Source organism: Diuraphis noxia, unplaced genomic scaffold (genome assembly GCF_037042655.1).
Source record: "Diuraphis noxia isolate RWA-SAM2 unplaced genomic scaffold, SU_Dnox_SAM2 contig0004, whole genome shotgun sequence".
NCBI classification, from domain to species: Eukaryota; Metazoa; Arthropoda; class Insecta; order Hemiptera; family Aphididae; genus Diuraphis; species Diuraphis noxia.
In genome coordinates this window covers 24757820-24775871 of record NW_028301714.1, presented here as the reverse complement: position 1 = coordinate 24775871, position 18052 = coordinate 24757820, and the positions used below count along the sequence as shown (strand labels likewise).

At 28.8% G+C, this 18052-nt stretch overlaps 1 protein-coding gene across 1 annotated transcript; it reads right to left on the bottom strand.

Moving 5' to 3' along the window:
• Positions 1 to 4372: 4372 nt before the first annotated feature.
• Positions 4373 to 7010, bottom strand: LOC107171742 (uncharacterized). Its single transcript, XM_089227846.1, has 4 exons — positions 6601 to 7010; positions 5814 to 6056; positions 5257 to 5475; positions 4373 to 5182 (listed from the first exon to the last, which is right to left on the bottom strand). The coding sequence occupies exons 1-3, from the start codon at positions 6652 to 6654 to the stop codon at positions 5284 to 5286; spliced, it is 489 nt and encodes a 162-aa protein (XP_089083972.1). The 5' UTR covers positions 6655 to 7010; the 3' UTR covers positions 4373 to 5182; positions 5257 to 5283.
• Between the last annotated feature and the right edge of the window lie 11042 nt (positions 7011 to 18052).

Here is an 18052-nt window from a genome sequence, read left to right as displayed (position 1 = left end):
TGTTTAAAATTACACCGTCTCTGTGCAATCTCATTATAGTAATATCATTTGCTAACGTTACAGGAGAAGTAAAAATATAACTGCTCTTTACCTCTATTGATGAAATAAAATGACTTACGCTCTTTACAGCAGACAAAGCATCCTGTAAATTTGTTATCTGATATTTTGAAGTTTCTGCCTCTTCAGGCTCGTCTTCTTCCTCATTTTTGGGCTCATCGGGCTCATCATCTAGGATCATCGGTGTCCGTTAGATTGGTGTCATGAGTGGAAATGATTTTGTCTAATTCAAAATATGTCTCTACATCAACACTGCTGTCGATCAGTGTGATGAGAGCTAAAAGTTCTCCGTCTATTACGGATTGTTCTCCGGTATCAATTGTTCATCGCCTTGTTGGTGACTGAAACCACATCGTAAGAAGCATTCTTTTTACAGTTTCAGGCTTGATTTGGGCTTGAGCAGAAGCCATCCAATACACAGCGTCCAAAACACTTATAGCGCTAGATTCTCCAGTACCATCCAAATCAACAACTGTTTATTGCTTATTGTAACAGTTGCTTACGATAGAGAGATATTAACCGAATTTCTCGTAAGCTTATCGTCCCATAATAAATTTGATATCGTAATTACATTATTTGAATACGTATTATGTTCAAATAATGTTTATAGGAAATTTGCTATTATTTTAAAAACTCCCTATAAAAATAATATCCGTTATTCGGAGGTTTTCCTATTGAAAGGTTGTGAAAATTTCTCCGCTCCCCAGAAAACGTCCGCTAATGGAAGGTGTCCATTAGTGGAGGTTTCAGTGAAGTACTATTTTTAATTAGTTTTTTTAATGTAGAACGTTATTTGTTTGATTGCGAGTATAAATTCATTGTTCAGATGATAACGGTAAGAAATCAAAAATCATCAAAATAAATTCATCAATCCAACAAATACTCGATGCTCATCATCTATTAATTGATGATTATAAAAATAATTTACTAATTTATAATTTATTATCGATGTTCATCTGTATAGATATCAGATACTAAGGTACCAATAAATTGAAAAATTCGGAGTGTCCGAATTGGTTCCGAAACGTCCGAATTGGTTCCCGGGTTCTTTCAAAGGGTATATCCTAATTGATTCCCGAGTTGTTACAAAGGGTATATCCAAATTAGTTCCCGAGTTGTTAAAATGTTGGGCTTAATAAATAATATATAACAAATATTTTTTAAAAATTAAAATCTTAATTTAAAAATATAAAATAAATAATAATAAATATAGACGGTATATCGTTTTTTTTAATTCGTTCATTTTTTTATAGTTATTATTTTCTATTATTGAGGTAAAAACTTATAATAAACATTTTTTAAAAATTCAAATCTACCAATTTTGTTATTTTTATATTTGTCCATTTCTGTTTTTATAAATATTTCCTTATTTTTAGACTTCAGGTTTTGTAGTTTGTTCGAACTTGGCAATTTTATATAAGTTTCAATTTGAACTTCTTTTAGTACATCCATAAATTGAAATATGTTCGGATGTGCGGAATAAAAGCAACTGTTGAACTTGCTATGAAATGATTCACAGCAATTAGTAGTTCGTTCTATACTACTGGTATAATAATCAGCCCACATTGTTGGAGGAAGTGAGCTATCTTTTTCAATATAATTTTTAAAATATAATCGAAGAATTCATCAATTTTTTCATTTAAAATATTAATTATAATATTAAATATTTCATTTATATTATATTGTATTTTGCTTTTTCGTAAGTCTGTATCGGGAACCAATTCGGACGTGTGCCGCTTACCTAGAATATCGGGAACCAATTCGGATGTGTGTTGCCTGGAATATGTCGGGAACCAATTCGGATGTCAATTTTCAGGTATGGGAACCAATTCGGATGCAGCCGAAAAATTCGTGTATTCCTTATATGTAGCGCATTGCAATGCCGTATCCAGGAGGCGGGCTTTTGGCTTATGCCCCCCCCCCAAAAAAAAAAAAAAATCACAGTTGAGATATTTTTTTTAGTATAATGCGTAATGGATTCATATCATATTATATAGTAATAATGTTGACGGGTGAACTTGGGCTTAAAATTGTGACAATTTCTATTAATATTTTAAATGCATAATACATCAAATAGTATGTGTATATATGTGTTTTTAAATTATGTTCTGTTTTCCTATAGAATTAAATATAGATGTTTAAGCCCCCCCCCCCCCCCGAAAACAAATCCTGTCTAGTATTAAGTGTTATATGAGATTTAAGATGACAATTTACAGCTTATTTTCAATAAATTTAGTATTCAAACATTTCAAACAGTTTGTATACGTAGCAGCATGCACAAGAATTAAATTAATATGTATCAGGGCTTAAATCAAAGAAGCGTGCTACTAGATATTTTCCCTTCAAGGCAAATTTAAGAATCACATTTAATGATGTTTTCAAATTTTTAACTTTTTATTGAATATATTTTTTTTTAAGATAGTTATTTTAGTGTGCTATCAACTACACAATTAAACTAGAAATTTAAAAATTATTTTTAAACAGAAATTATAGTTGGACGGCCATTATTTAATTAAATATCGTGGCCCAGTGGCGTAATTACGGGGGTGCACGATGGTGCACTTGCACCCCCTGGTATTATGTTGTAGGTACAAAGATATGCTTTTGCACCTGCAGATGCTGAACTTTATACCTAATAAATTTAAAATACAATATCAACTATATTTCATTGATTTGTTGAATTTTTTTTAAACTTATTTAAAAATGTTGTTATCACTTTAATAATTTCATATAAATATTAAATTTTTATATGTATAATGTATCATAGTACAGATACAAGATACAGCACATATATTTTATATTTTTAAAATATAGGTACCTAATGATTTTGATATTTGTTTATGTTATACAGTTATACTGCTATAAAATATAAAAAGTACACGCGAGCAATGCAATTAGCTTTAAATATGAGTAATATGAATTAATCTGTCATTACGATTATTGGACCGATAAAAATGTTGCACCTGCTGAAATTTAATGGAATTATGCCAATGTCGTGGCCGAAGTTTAGTTGAAAAAAATTACCCACGAAGGTAATCGTAAATGTATGACGTAGGCATGAGTATGAATCGCTTTACCGATGTCCACCTTTAAAAGTCACCAAAACTATTTTATAACAACTTTATTTATTGTTTATTAAATTATTGAAAAAAAACCTGAAATATTAATTCTTGAAAAATATTTAGCGCACTCCGTATTGATGAATAAAATTATAAAGCTATAAATGATATTAGATTATAAAAATCCTAATTTGGTACATTTCAACATATTCTACATCACAAAGTTATTATATTATTTATATTTATCTTAATTACTATAAATACTTATTTAATTAGTTATAAATGTTATTAAAATATTTTAAAAATGTAATTTTGCTGTGTGTAGACATTGTATGAATAAATTGTTATGTTGTTTATCTTAAAATACATTTTTGATCTCTGGTATAATTCATACACTACGGGGATTGATTGGGCTTAGCCCCCCCCCCACCCATAAAAAAAGGACCAGCATATTATGAGTTATGGCGTACTATATACGATAACCAACAGTGGCGTATTTAGGGGGGTTTTGGGGGTTCAACCCCCACCCAAATGAATGGTTGGTATGGGCGTAACTAATTAGAATTTAAGAAGTGTTGAAATATTAATTTTTTTTGTAACCATTGTGTACATTCCAAAATGTTGTACCTACCTATTTATTCTTATTTTTTTTCATAATTTTTGGCATTACACACTTAATACATATATATATATATATATATTATAATTATACCCATGGGTAGGTAGATATTGGAAATTTGGACAATTACGTCCTTAGATCATATACTATGGATATCCCGATATATTGAAGCACATATAAACGACGACCTAAGAATACAAGAAATTATTATGATTGAATGCAGTAATTTTCATTCTATATTTTAAATGATTTTGTTAAAGCTCTTTAATGGAGATTAAGATAGGGTAAATTCACAGGAAGTTATGTGAACCACACCACTAGCTACACCAGTATTAAACGACGAATTAAACACAAATGTTGAGTCATATTAAGATAGTATTTTAAACGGGCAACAAAGAACATGGGAATCAGCTAGTAATTAGTATATTAAATATCTATGGATATTTTGTTGATAGGTAGGTACTGAATAATTATGTTAGATAGAGAGGCAAAACTATAAAAACTAAAATTTTGACAAAGAAAAATACAATTCAATTATATATAAGGTGTAACAGGACTATTTAACAAATTTCTATTATAAATACTACTATATTTGTCAAATAGTACTGTTACACCCTGTATAGTATGTACCACAAAATTTTAAGTATATAATAGTTTTTATTTATTGAAGTTAAACAAACATTGAAAAATATCAACACAAAAAAAAGTTCAATGAATACCAAAAAAAAAACTACAGTGGGTCTTAAATGTATAAAATCATTAGCCAAACAAACAAAAAAATAAAAATAATAAAAAATAATTAGAAACAATAAAAATAAACCTAATTATATCACTACGCAGTCTCACTCGTGTATATAAAAATGCTAGATTATTGATAAATCTTCACAATTTCTAAGCATTTAGGTATTGTTTTCCAATTGCAGTAATATAGTTAAGAAAAAAAAAATTATAACAAATGAGATCTAAAACGGTAAATACAGCCTTTTAAATCAATACTTAATTAAAATAATGTGTATAGAAATCAAACATCAACTTATGTATTAGCTGTATTTGTTTTGTCTTGGTTTAACTTAATAAAAAAAAAAAAATGTATATAATATAATATAGATATTAAATTAAAATAAATTAATGTAAATAAAAATAAATATTATAAAATATAAAACACAAAACAATAAGTCTTGGAAAACAGGTAACTTTTGACTCTACCACTACTAAAAAGGACCCAATACTATAAGTGATGCTTATGAAAAACATTAAATATTGTTTTAATACTAAAATTACTATTATTTTTATAATTATAATTATTATTTAAATTATTATTATTTTTATTATTATTAGTATTATTATTATTAAGATAGCACAGACAAGCATCAAGATAGGTACTTTTAGACTGATTTTCCATGAAGACTATCATATGTCACGAGGAGACGTTTAGCAGCACTGAGAACTATAATGAAGATAAAAAATATTAATATACAATTCAACATGATTAATTAATGTATATGTGATTAGAGTGCTTACTTGTAGTGATGCAAAAGATATTAATTGCTATTTATCCACATCAGATTCTTGACCAGCAGAGAAAGTACCTTTGCCCAAGCATCTTTCGATGACAGAGATGCATTCCTTGGACATAATATAAGGACGCAAACGTGGAGAAGCAAAAATAAATTTGCGACATTCGTTATTTGCAATGATAACTAGTACTTCACTATTAGGAGCACTTGACAATTCATAAGCCTATTTGATATTTCAACAATTATTAACAGTTTTAGTAGAAAAAAAATGTAAAGAACTATGATTATCTCAAATTAAATAATTTTAATAATTTTCCTTTCAAATATCAACCCAATGTTTCTGATCACACTATGTAATTTAAAATAATTTAAGATATTAATTCTACTGATTTAAAGATATAAATCTTAAAGTTATAACAAATAGTAGGTACAATATTTTTTTTTAGATAGTTTATTTGTCAACATACCAAACAATATTTTACAAGATGTCAAATAAACCATATATTATATTATAATAATAAATATTATTTACTAAATTACAGGTTATACAAATATACTTACATTGTCTTCAACCAGATCAATATAGCGTTCAAATTCTGTAGAAACAAAATCATTTGCAACTGTGCAGTCTAGAGCAGGACGGTACAGCGGTGGACGATTTAACATCATTGAAGGGAAACGACAAAGTTCAGTAGTCACAATAAATTGTTCAAGCTTGTGAGTGCCAAGTAGTGTTGTACCTTCTGCGTGTGAGAACATCATTAATACAACATCCATACAATGATCTGCAGAAAGGTTCCAAACCTATACAACAAAATAATGAATCAGAATAAAATATAAAAACACACTTAAGTATGATATTGTTGTTGACGTTAAGTTACTTTTGTTACTACGATACAGTTACCCTTTTATACATTCATCCGAAAACATAAGATATGTATGCTTCCATTTCCTCTTTTGATAGTACTTAAGAATAACAACAAAATGTTGAAAGCGATAGGTACTAACAGTGTAACAGATATTAATGGTGGGTTGGTCTAACAAATTCTTGATTTATTTTAATAAGAATGTAACTAAAATCTTTTGTCGATCACTCTCGAGGCTGCCAGTCTGTTGTAATTTATACTCAATATAATAATAATAATTTATTGAAATGATTGTGGTTGGGCAGATACCCAGGAGGTCTACAATAGTTTGGAAGCATAATAATCGGATTTACTATAGGCGCCTACCTACCTGTTACAGAGGGTGCGTTACAACGTGATAGGGGTAGTTGAGCGCGGCGGCACAACTTGGACATATTACAGATGAGCGAGAAAACCAATGAGATTTTTTACTTTCGATTTACCTTTTTGAACAGTTCGTCCTTGTTTACGGTTTCCGATATGGTTTTCAGCTTCATTTCAACGGTCTAAACACGGCGCACATAGGCCACAGAATCCGTTCGCGGTGTGTGACAAATGACGACACTAATATTATTTATTCCGTTAATATTATTGGCACTTTTCAAGTAAATCTTGCGGTCGGTGTTAACCCGATGAACGTCGCTGCTGTTGCACGGTAAGTGGCTTTGACTGGATGCGGCGGCGGTGGCGACTGACAGCGGTGACTAGTGAGTGGCGGCGGCAACGATACTCGACACTCGTAAACAATTCGATTTTTGAAACTCGAAAAGCTCGTCTCCGGCGGCACAGCTGTGGCAAGGGATGGTTGGCGGACGAGCGGGGTGGCCCTCCACCGATCGTCCACCCCTTGGACGGCCCGAGACTTATGGGTCGCGGACGCCGGCCGTCGCAGTGTCGCCGGTTCGGCCAGCCCGAAAATGTGCGACCGACAATGATATTAAATATTATCGTTATTTTCGTTCGCGTCGCGTGAACCACCGGATGATGTGTAAAAGACTCGTTAACGACGTTAACGGTTTGGAGTTAATGAATGCGAATTTTCCGAGCTGGTGGAAGAGGGTGGGATATTGGCTAGGAAAAATATCACCGACAAGGCGACAACAATTTTACAGGACCTGCGCATCAGTGAGATGTCTGCTTGCGTACTTGAGATGCGTATAGGTACTTACCTTACGTCCTATATTATAGCCCCACACAAACCTGCTTTAGTACTCCTTATTATCGAGAAGCTTTTAACACAATGTGCGTTTTATGTATAATATTATCTATATATTATGAATACAACGAGAAAGAAATTTATATTCTAAACCAGAATACTATAGAAAAGATCTATTTAATAAATTTAATTTTGAATATTTTACTATACTTTGATACAATATTTCATTATATAATATTTTTTATATTAATTATTTATCTGATGATATAAATATAAATGTGTGACGCGAGTATAGCCAATCTGCAGTAACCACGGCACTTAATTGGGTAGTTAACTGTTAATCTACATTTGCAATTAGGAAATTAGAATTAATATCCAATAAAATATGGCACAATACCAAAATATAGGAATTCGGTTTTTTTTCGTGATTTTTTTTATTATTATATTATCATACATAATAATTAATATTTACCGACCACAATATTATTTTGCTCTCAGTGATTGTAATTTTACTGCAGTGCTCGACATATTATAATATACATAATATATTATTATTATACATTTAAATGTAACTAACTAGAACGTTTGAAATGTCCTGACGACAATAGTATTATCTTAGCTATTTGGTAAACAATGATAAATATTATGTTTTAAATTTTCAGTATAAATCAATAGGTAGACATAATTATATAATCATGTAGGTAATATTATAAATATACTAATATCGTTTAATTATTATCGGTAGGAGAAAAAACGTCATGATTGACGATCTCATTATTAGAATTTATATTGTGCATAACAATTTCAATATTTTCAACGATTGTTTTAATGATTTCTTTATTATACCTTTTATCATGTGACGTATTCAGTATTTCCAACGAGGGAGGGATAATTAAGCGAGGTAAATTATAATTTGATATCTGTTTAAATTGGGTCGTTATTACTATATCCAGTAATCTGCATAATAACCTCTACAGATAACTATAACACGCAAAATTTTTCTTCAAAACCGTTTTCGGAAATATCATGGTTTGAAATTTGTCTTTTATTATATGAGATTTATGTCATAACACTTCCAATTGGAAGGGGGTAAAGTCCCTTAAGCCTCCTCCTTGTTAACCATTGTCTATATAAGATCGAAAAATGTTGATCATCAAACATTGATAGGGAAGTTATCGTGGACGTATATACAATTATATCAATGAAAAACTGTATAAGAGAGAGGGTCTATATTAGGGATTGACGTATCACAATTTGTAAATGCAAATCAGTTTGCTGCTGCTAAAGAGTAAAGAACCGAAAATTTTCCATCGCTTTTTACCCTAAATCTTTTTATCCCTACAGCAGCCGCCGAAAATGTTGTATTGATCAGAAGCCGATTACATTATACACGCACGGCGACATTTCGTATAATATATTATAATATATAACAAATTTAATAATGTTCTTTGATTATACCTGGCTTGGCTGACTTCATCCTTCCGGTCGAGTTCGGCTTAAATCAATTATGTTAACGTGACAACGTATTTTCTGCAAGTGCATAAATTATAATTCATAATATTTATCCATGAATCTACGTATAGAAATATAACTATAATAATGTCTAATGTCTATACAGTTGGTATGCTAGTCAGTATGTATATATTTTATACCGTCGGACAGCTCCTATTATATTAACGGTCGAGTGCGTTATATTGTTTATAAATAGTGCAGCTACCTACTGTTATAATTATATTTAGAAGTCAATTATAGAAACAGAAAAATAAATTTGAATGCTCTGAAGAGGGGTTGGGGGAGCTAAAAATCATAAATTCATGATTTACTTGCAATCGATATAAATTATAAAAATTAAAAATTAATAGACTTGCATATACATAAGAAGATATTTCTTATACATCGTCAGGGCGTATTAAATCCGCAAACACACACCCTTTGTTAAAGATGATGTAACATCAGGGATTGATCTGTGGTAACGGAAATGGACCTCGACCAGACTACCCCCCTCGCTCCTGGCAAACACACCTTGAATACTTCTCCATATTTTTAAAGAAACTTAAATACATAAAATATATATACCAACTATTTAATATAATATAGTTTCATATTTATATTTATGCAAATAAATTATTGAATAACTATTCAATAATTTAATTATGAGCATTAATTAAATAGGTAATAGGTACCTATATATTATATAATATATTATTATCATGATCCATAATAGTGTTTTCCTGTTAAAATTGTACGTTTAGTTATAATGTCGAAGTCTAGATAATGTTTCAACACATATTATAGCGTTACTGTGATAGATTAATGTCCTATCTAAAATCTGGGGCATAGTTTGTAAATTAAAAAAAAAGCGAGACATCGAATAACATAATAATGTGATATTTTTATCTTCATTCTGGAACCTTGCGATGCCTGCATGACTATTATTTACTACTATATAAATATATAATATTATATATACATCCGTTCACGTAGATACCGCGTTTGCGCAATACAAGTAAGTGCCTACTATTTTTATAGATGCTAATTTCTACAGGTACCTACCTACATCGAAACGCGATATTTGTATCCACATCTCAATTATTGTGTATGACAAATTACTATGTATAATATATACATTATATATTCAACGTCGTATTAACTATTAAGTATATTTTATTATGTGAGTTTACAGCTTAGACGTAACGTTGTAACGATGCCGTATAGTGTTTGCAGATTATATGTGACGGTTTTGATATACGTTAGTGTAGATAGTAGGTAGATAAATAGTACCTATTATGTATTATATTCAGCTGAGTGTCAATAAGAGAACAAAAGCGGATAGGTAATATTGACATTTGACATTTGACAGACTGCACAAACGCACACATCACTATATATTATTATTGTCATTTATCGCATTTACATGATAGGGCACGCACACACATGATATTTTATATAGGTATCTTATACTATATGGAAGTATGAAATATGAATTATATTGCCGTTATTAATTTTATTATTGTACTTCCTATTAATATATATCCGTATTACCTATTTATTATTTACACAAATTTACGTGTAAATAATATATAATATACGATATACCAGGTGATCCATCTATTAAAATGATAGGAGTACTCATTAAATGATACTCATTATTTTAAAAATGTTTTTTAAAATATATTTTCTTGTTATTATATTTAATTCGTTATTTTTTTTTATATTTTTACTTTTTTCAATGACAGCATAAATTTTAATTTTTTATTCCAAAGTAAAATATCTTTTTAGTACTTCATTGTGTGAAAATCTAATTTTTAATCAGTAGTTTATGGGTTATAAAGTTATAACTTATAGGTATTTCAAGTTTAGATGAGCTGAGTGTAGTGCAGTGTATGGATAACTTAGCTTTTTTGATAGAAAGGGAGGTATGCATTTTTTACTATTCTCAGACCACGTTATATGTACATTCATTACTTTATCATATATTTTATAGAACAAAAATAAGCCAAAGGGGGGAAGATATGACGCCATTGACACCCTTATATCCCTTGTGAACACATCCCTTGTGTATAGTGGTAAAGCAGGGCAATTCCGCAAAATGTTGGTACACTATTTTGCTTGTCTAAAATTTAAATACCTACTTCACTAATAAACTAGTAGTCCGAAATTTGATTTTAATTTTAAATATATTAAAATATCCCAGAAGTATAATATTCTAATTTGGAATATGATATTTAAATAGTAAAAAATGCTGTTTTGTAACAACTTAAAATTATATGTCAATGAAATATTAAAAAAAATGATTTTGTATTCTGAAATAATATAAATGGATCACCCTATATATTGTTTTTAATATTATATATTATACCTATTTAGTATACACGAATAAAAGATTTTAAAGTACTTAAACACCTAGCTAGTTGACTATATAGATAGAAGCACTGTGTGTTGAGATTTTTAGTGTAGTCAGGACAGGTGTATATGAATATGGATATTTATATTTTGCATTCGAATCTTTAATTCTTGTGATATACATAATTTACACCATACGACATACGTATTATTGTATTAACCATAAAATGTACCAGGTAAAGTATACCGAGTGATCCATTTAATTCAATTATGCAAAAAATTCATTATTTCAAAAAGTATAAATGGTTATTAAAATATATTTTTATACATGGTTTTAAGCCTTTACAAAACTCATTAAAAAATTATATTTTAAACTTTAAACTTTTTTCATTGCCTAACATTCAGTTTTAATTTCATTTTCGAAATCAGAATATTTTTCTGAGGATTTTGATATATCAAAATCAAATTTCAAACTAGTAGCTTTTTAAGATAAGTTATAATAGTTCCTATGTACAGTATACATAATTTAATTTAATTTAAAAATATATATTATGAGCCATGAGTGAAGTGGAGTTACCTTATTGTAGTGAAGGTTGGTCCACTACCCCACACATCTAAACATTAGATACCTACTTATAATTTATAACTGATAAACTTTTTGTCCTACAATTTAATTTTTACACATCGAAATACTAAAAATAATATTTTTTTTTTTTTTATTATTGATCTATTTGTTACAACCCGGCATCTTAGGCCATTAGTTACAGTTTTTTTTTTTTTTTTTGTGATACTTTGTTACATAATTGTATTTACATTTACATTTACATTATATTTGTTTTATTAAATTAATTGATTTTAAAAAATTAAGTATTTTCCTGTTTTGGTCGGGATCCGGACCGAGTAGTGAATCAAGTGTTTCTGTAATATTGAAGTTTATTCGTTCCTGTTGATATAGTTGGCATTCCGTTAGTATATGTTTGATAGTGAGCGGGGTCCCACATCCTTCGCATGTGGGGGGTTCTTAAATAATATTTTGTTTTGTAATTTGAAATTAATTGTTAAACATTTTTGAAATTATGATTGTTATGGGTTCTTATTATGTATCCAGGGCCGGTCTTAGGGTGGGGAAGCTGGACGACCGTGGTATGTACTTATAAATATTATCATTATAAAAATGGCTTTACTTAAAATTTATTTCAGCAATAAAAATTAATTTTTTTTTAACATTTATTTGGAAAATATACAATCTGTAAGGTAATTTATAATAAACATATACGCGGTGTTTATATGAATTTTTTTAACTTGAATTTACACGAGTTTAAAGAACTAGGTACCCAATAGTAATACTTATGACTTGAGGGATTTAAATGTGTGAGTTATTTGAATTTAGTTTTTACGTTGTTGCTTGGTCTCTGAACCAGTTTCTTTTTAATTTTCTTGGCGGGTCTCAAGGTATGTTGATAGAGTCAAGGGCTAGGATTAGAGGGTTTTTGAGTGGTTTGATAGTCTGAAGAAAAATAATTTGTTGAAGAATTTTGCTACTTCCGGAACTGAAAAATTAATTAAAACAATTTATATTTTTATTCTGACTTCCGAGTAAAAAATACTTAACCTGAACAAGAGGGTGAATTAATTTTCCTTACCCTGGGCGTATAGTTCTCTAAGACCAGCCCTATATGGACCACCTGGGATATAGAATGTAGAAGTAGAATAGAAATTTTTTTATTGTTTTTTTTTCATCTGATAGCACAGGCAAAGCCCACGCTTGACGCACTTTTTTCTCTGAACAATCGCCTATCATCCTATTGCAGATATGAAATAATATAATATAGTTTTACTTTGCAATTATATAACTTATAAGTTGCTATTTAGTTGCTTTTGCAGATGCAAAAACTGTTTAACGTAAAAACCGTTTAATACTTATAAATATATAACTAATGCTTATCATGTTCAGATACTACAATATAGTCATACAGAATACAGATAGTAATCAAATTCTCAGGTTATTCCAATTTTGTGTTGTAAAAAATTAATGTTTATTTTTAATGCAAGATATCTATCTACTAAAAAACAAAAAAAAAACAAAATATTGATCAAAGTATATGCGAGTGGTGATTGAATTCAGAATTCCAGGATCAAAATGTTATGAGGGAAAAGTGTAAAACCTATTTTATAATATTTAAATGTCATATTATTGATTAGGATATAATTAAATAATTTTCATTACTAGGAAAGCTTCCGTCATTCCACGTTGCTTTCAATTCAAGCATAGTATATGAAATCTAATATTGTAATGCAATTAATGATCGTATATTCGTTTATAATATTATGTTAGTAATTCTACAGGTATTATGTATACCTTTGTCCTATATCAAACACTAATAAATAATTAGAACAAAATATATTCAATACATTTACATGGGTACAGGGCCCACTATTGGGGCCCTATACGAAATATTACCTTAAGTTTTATTTTAGCAATAGATTTAAAAAATTACTAAAAATATATTTTAATATATTAAATTTTACAATATCGTAATGCGATAAAATGAAAATCAAATTTTATATTTATATGTAAATAATCAACATGTGAAGATGTGATTTTTAAAATGTTTTATAGTGATAATATAGTGACATGAAGATAATTTGCAGAGGGGATAAGGAAGAAAAATGTATTTAATTTTATATAGGGGCCTACAATATTTTTTGTCCCAATCCCTCAAAATTCTAAATTCGGTATTGTATTGTATATTGTATATTTTACTTTATACAATATTAAACAGCAAGTACCTAAATTGCACAAAACTTTCTTGTTCCGAGTGATTTTATGTAAAACAGATTGCTTCATCGATTGACGCCAGGACTAGAATAATACTATATAATTTACAATAGGTATATATTCAACGCGCGTTTAACATGGGGATTAGATTGATGTTTTTAATCAATTATTTATTTAATAATGCTGTTTTTCAATGTGTATGGTGTATATATTAATATGTATATGAATATAATATTATCACGTATCAAATGTTTTTTTCCTCGTCAACTTCGACATCCCTTCTCAGTCTTCCCTCATTCTTTCCCGCAATGTCAATACTACACAATTTAATAGATACTTTGTAAAATGAAATAATATTGTTTTAAACTGCGGTTCATTAGTTGTTGAACTGTACATAAATAACAAATATTTTTTAAAAATATATATACTATAATAGTAGTTCCAAACTTCCATACTTTGTATTCTTGCATGCTCAGTCAAAATGAATTGCTTATATTGTTCTTGTATGATGATTAATTCATATATATTTATATACGTTTGTAAATATGTACCTAATGTAAAAATAAAATATATTATAATTTATAATACAAGGTGATTCTTTTAAAATAAATAAACACTATTTTTCTCGAAAAGTATTAAAGTTTATGAAAATATTTTGTTTCGGTAAATTAAATGAAAAATATATGCTGACATTCAAAAAAGTAAAATATTTAAAAAATATCATTAACAGTAAAAGTTTATCTAGTAATTACTAAATTATTTTGAAATATTAAAATATTTTTAAAAACGTAAATACTCTTTAGGAAGATGAGCGTGTTTACCTTTAAAAAAATAATATTCTACTAGTATTAATAAGGTTCGATATATTACTATTTTAGAGAGAGAACTCTCTGCGACGCAATTGGGGTAACTACTCGAAAGAATTAAGTACCCACACGGCCACCGGTCATTGCTCTAGCCGCAACTTAATGAATAATGCATTTCATATTGTTATACATTATAATATACACAAAAAGTTGATTGCTACTTGATTCGTGCAATACGTATTTTGCTTTAAAATAACTACCAACGTTCTGCCTAGTATGTAAATATGTATTATATTACATAAAAGGTATAATATGACTTTGATTTCAATAATCTATTCCTGGACGAATAACAGTTTAACAGTGTACAATTTACAATTTACATAATAGGTATCTGTATAACTATACATTATTATTAATTATTATGAGTAATATAGTGCAGACGTATACAGTCAACAGATGGATATGTGATATGTCTTGAGAAAACCAATATATTATATAATTATATTATGCTAGATACTGCAGCTATATAGTTGTTGTATTAAGGTACACTGATGTCTGATACTGCCTACTACGTAGATAGGTATATACGCTTATACTCGTTTTCGTTGGATAATAATATTATTAATAATAATATAAAGACAAATATAATATGTTGTATATGTGCGATAATATCAAGGCCTCTTCTATTACCCCTTTAAAATTTATTGAAAAAATGTGTTCAAAGCCCCACGTCTTCCTAATTGTATTTAAACAGGGCAGCCTTTTTTATTTAGCCGACCAAATAATCTGTTGCCAGGTGACCCACTGTTATCTTAGGCACATGTAAACTCCCCTAAAATTACGTAAATTCCCCTAAAAACATTTTGCTACCGTATTACACTTACGTAAACTCCCCTAAAAACCTTTTGCTACTGTATTACACTAATGTAAATTCCCCTTAAAATATTTTAATAGAACCATTTAGCGTAACCCAGAGGACACCACGTGGAGGCGGTTCTATTTATCCTCCAAAAATATTTGTATTTTGTATTGCATTTATATTATTTTATTCAATTTTACTTTGAAAAATTATTTTTCATTGCCATACTAGATACTATATGTCTAGGTTTATTAAAACTATAATTATTTTTTAATTGAGTAATAGTGTGAAACTGTTTTTATATAATGGAATGTAGTAATTTTTTGTTCTTTATAATTTTTTATTAACTGGTTTAAAAATAGTTGACGTCTCTTTAATTTATTATTATGGGAGTTATTTGTTTTATGAATACTTTGTAATTTTATGTAAATTTCTGTTTGAATATTTTTTAATGTATCTGTAAATATAAAAATGTTTGGATGACTATGATTAAAATTTGCATTAAAATGGGCATGAAATGATTCACATACATTTGTCGATTTAGTCAATCCAGAAGAAGCTTCTGCCCAGACTTTAGGTGGAAAAGTTGCTTCTTCGTCAATATAAGTATTTTTTAAATAATTATAAAATGTATCCAGGCGGTCATCGTTTGGTTTAATGTTATACAAGTCAATACTAAAACAGTTTTCAACATCTTCAGGATTTAAATATATTAATCCAAAACAGTAATGCAGCCACTTACTAATTTCTGATTCGTCATTTTTATAATCAGTTGCGAGCCCAAATCTTTGAATTGCGCGCCACCACGCCTGTGATAAATGAAAACGACAACAGTCAATCTTTATTACCTTCTTCAGGAGAATTAACAAACGTTATACGGTAATGTTTTTAGGGGAGTTTACATAAGTGTAATACAGTAGCAAAATATTTTTAGGGGAATTTACTATTTTATTTTTTAGGGGAGTTTACATTTGCCTTGTATGATTAAAACAACATTTTGGGGCTAGGTAAACTGAGTCCGAGATAAGTTTGGTACATTTTGAACGTGTCTTCCCAGTTCGCCGACACCCCATTTCGCCGACTATTTTTTACATGTTCCCAATTTGCCGATTCCCAATTCGCCGAATATAAATATTATATAAAAAAAATAAACATTATATTATACTAGGTATATGATAAAACTTTTTATACTGGTGAATACGGGAATAGGCAATAGCATCTATAACTTCCGAATTTGTAGCACCTTCTATTCCTGAAGTTATGACAGATCTCCTAATTTCATTAAATGCTTTAGGTTTTGAGTAAGTTCCTCCTTCATTAATCAAAGTTTAGAAAAAAAAAACTCGGAAAATAATGCACTTAATAAGTACTATAATATATTATTTGAAATTATATTTTTATAATTTCTACTTAAACATTACTAAATTTGTACTTACTTTCAATTTATTTCGAAAGCCACGATTAGCCAACTCAACTCCGTGTGTTGGGTGATTGTGAGGCATCGATAATATTACATCAGTTTTATGTTTCAAAATAGCACGACCGCCGCAATTTTGTATGCATTTATAATAATATTCGGTTTTGTCATCCCGTATTCTATCCACTCGAGGAATACAATTATTGACTACTAATAAATCATGATTTTTTTTCTGATTTTATTTTAAACCATCCCATTTTAATTTTTAACTGGCTAACTATTAAATTTTGAACTTTACAGTAGGTACCCGTATAACTAGAGAGTCAAAGACCCAGGTGCAAATAAATGCATATGGGCCTCAGTTTTTTGAGATACATAAAAAAGTCAGACTAACTTCATATTATTGGAATTTTTACTTCTTAGATAGATATTAGTATTTGTGGATATATTACGTCATAAAGAACCGATATATAATTCTCACGTTGAAACAATTCTATGTAGAGCTTAAATGTAGTAGGTAATAGGTGTACAGGATCACAATTTTATATTGAGTAGATTTTATTAACACAAAAAACTTGTAAAATAATCTACATAGGCACATAGCATAAAAAAAATATAAGTTAATATTTAAAATATATAATATGATTATTGTTCCTACAAACATGATTTATAATAAATATAAAAATAACAATTTAAGTTTTCATGTAACACCAAAAATAAATAAAAATAATCATTTCTATTATTATATAATAATTAATAGCTATATTACATATTTTATATTTTTATAATGATTAAGTGTTATAAAAACATTTTCTTTCGAGCCTAAGCATTTGTGAAATCAACAATATTTTTTTCAATATTTATTTCATCAGTACGACCTCTTTCAATGCTTAATACTGATAGTATATTACTTAATCTTTCTTGGGAAGTAGAAATCCTCAAGTAATTTTTATTAATTTAAGTTTGGAGAAAGATCTTTAGCTGAAGCCACAGTTACAGGAATTGTCAAAAAAATTATACAAGCTGTTAGAACAT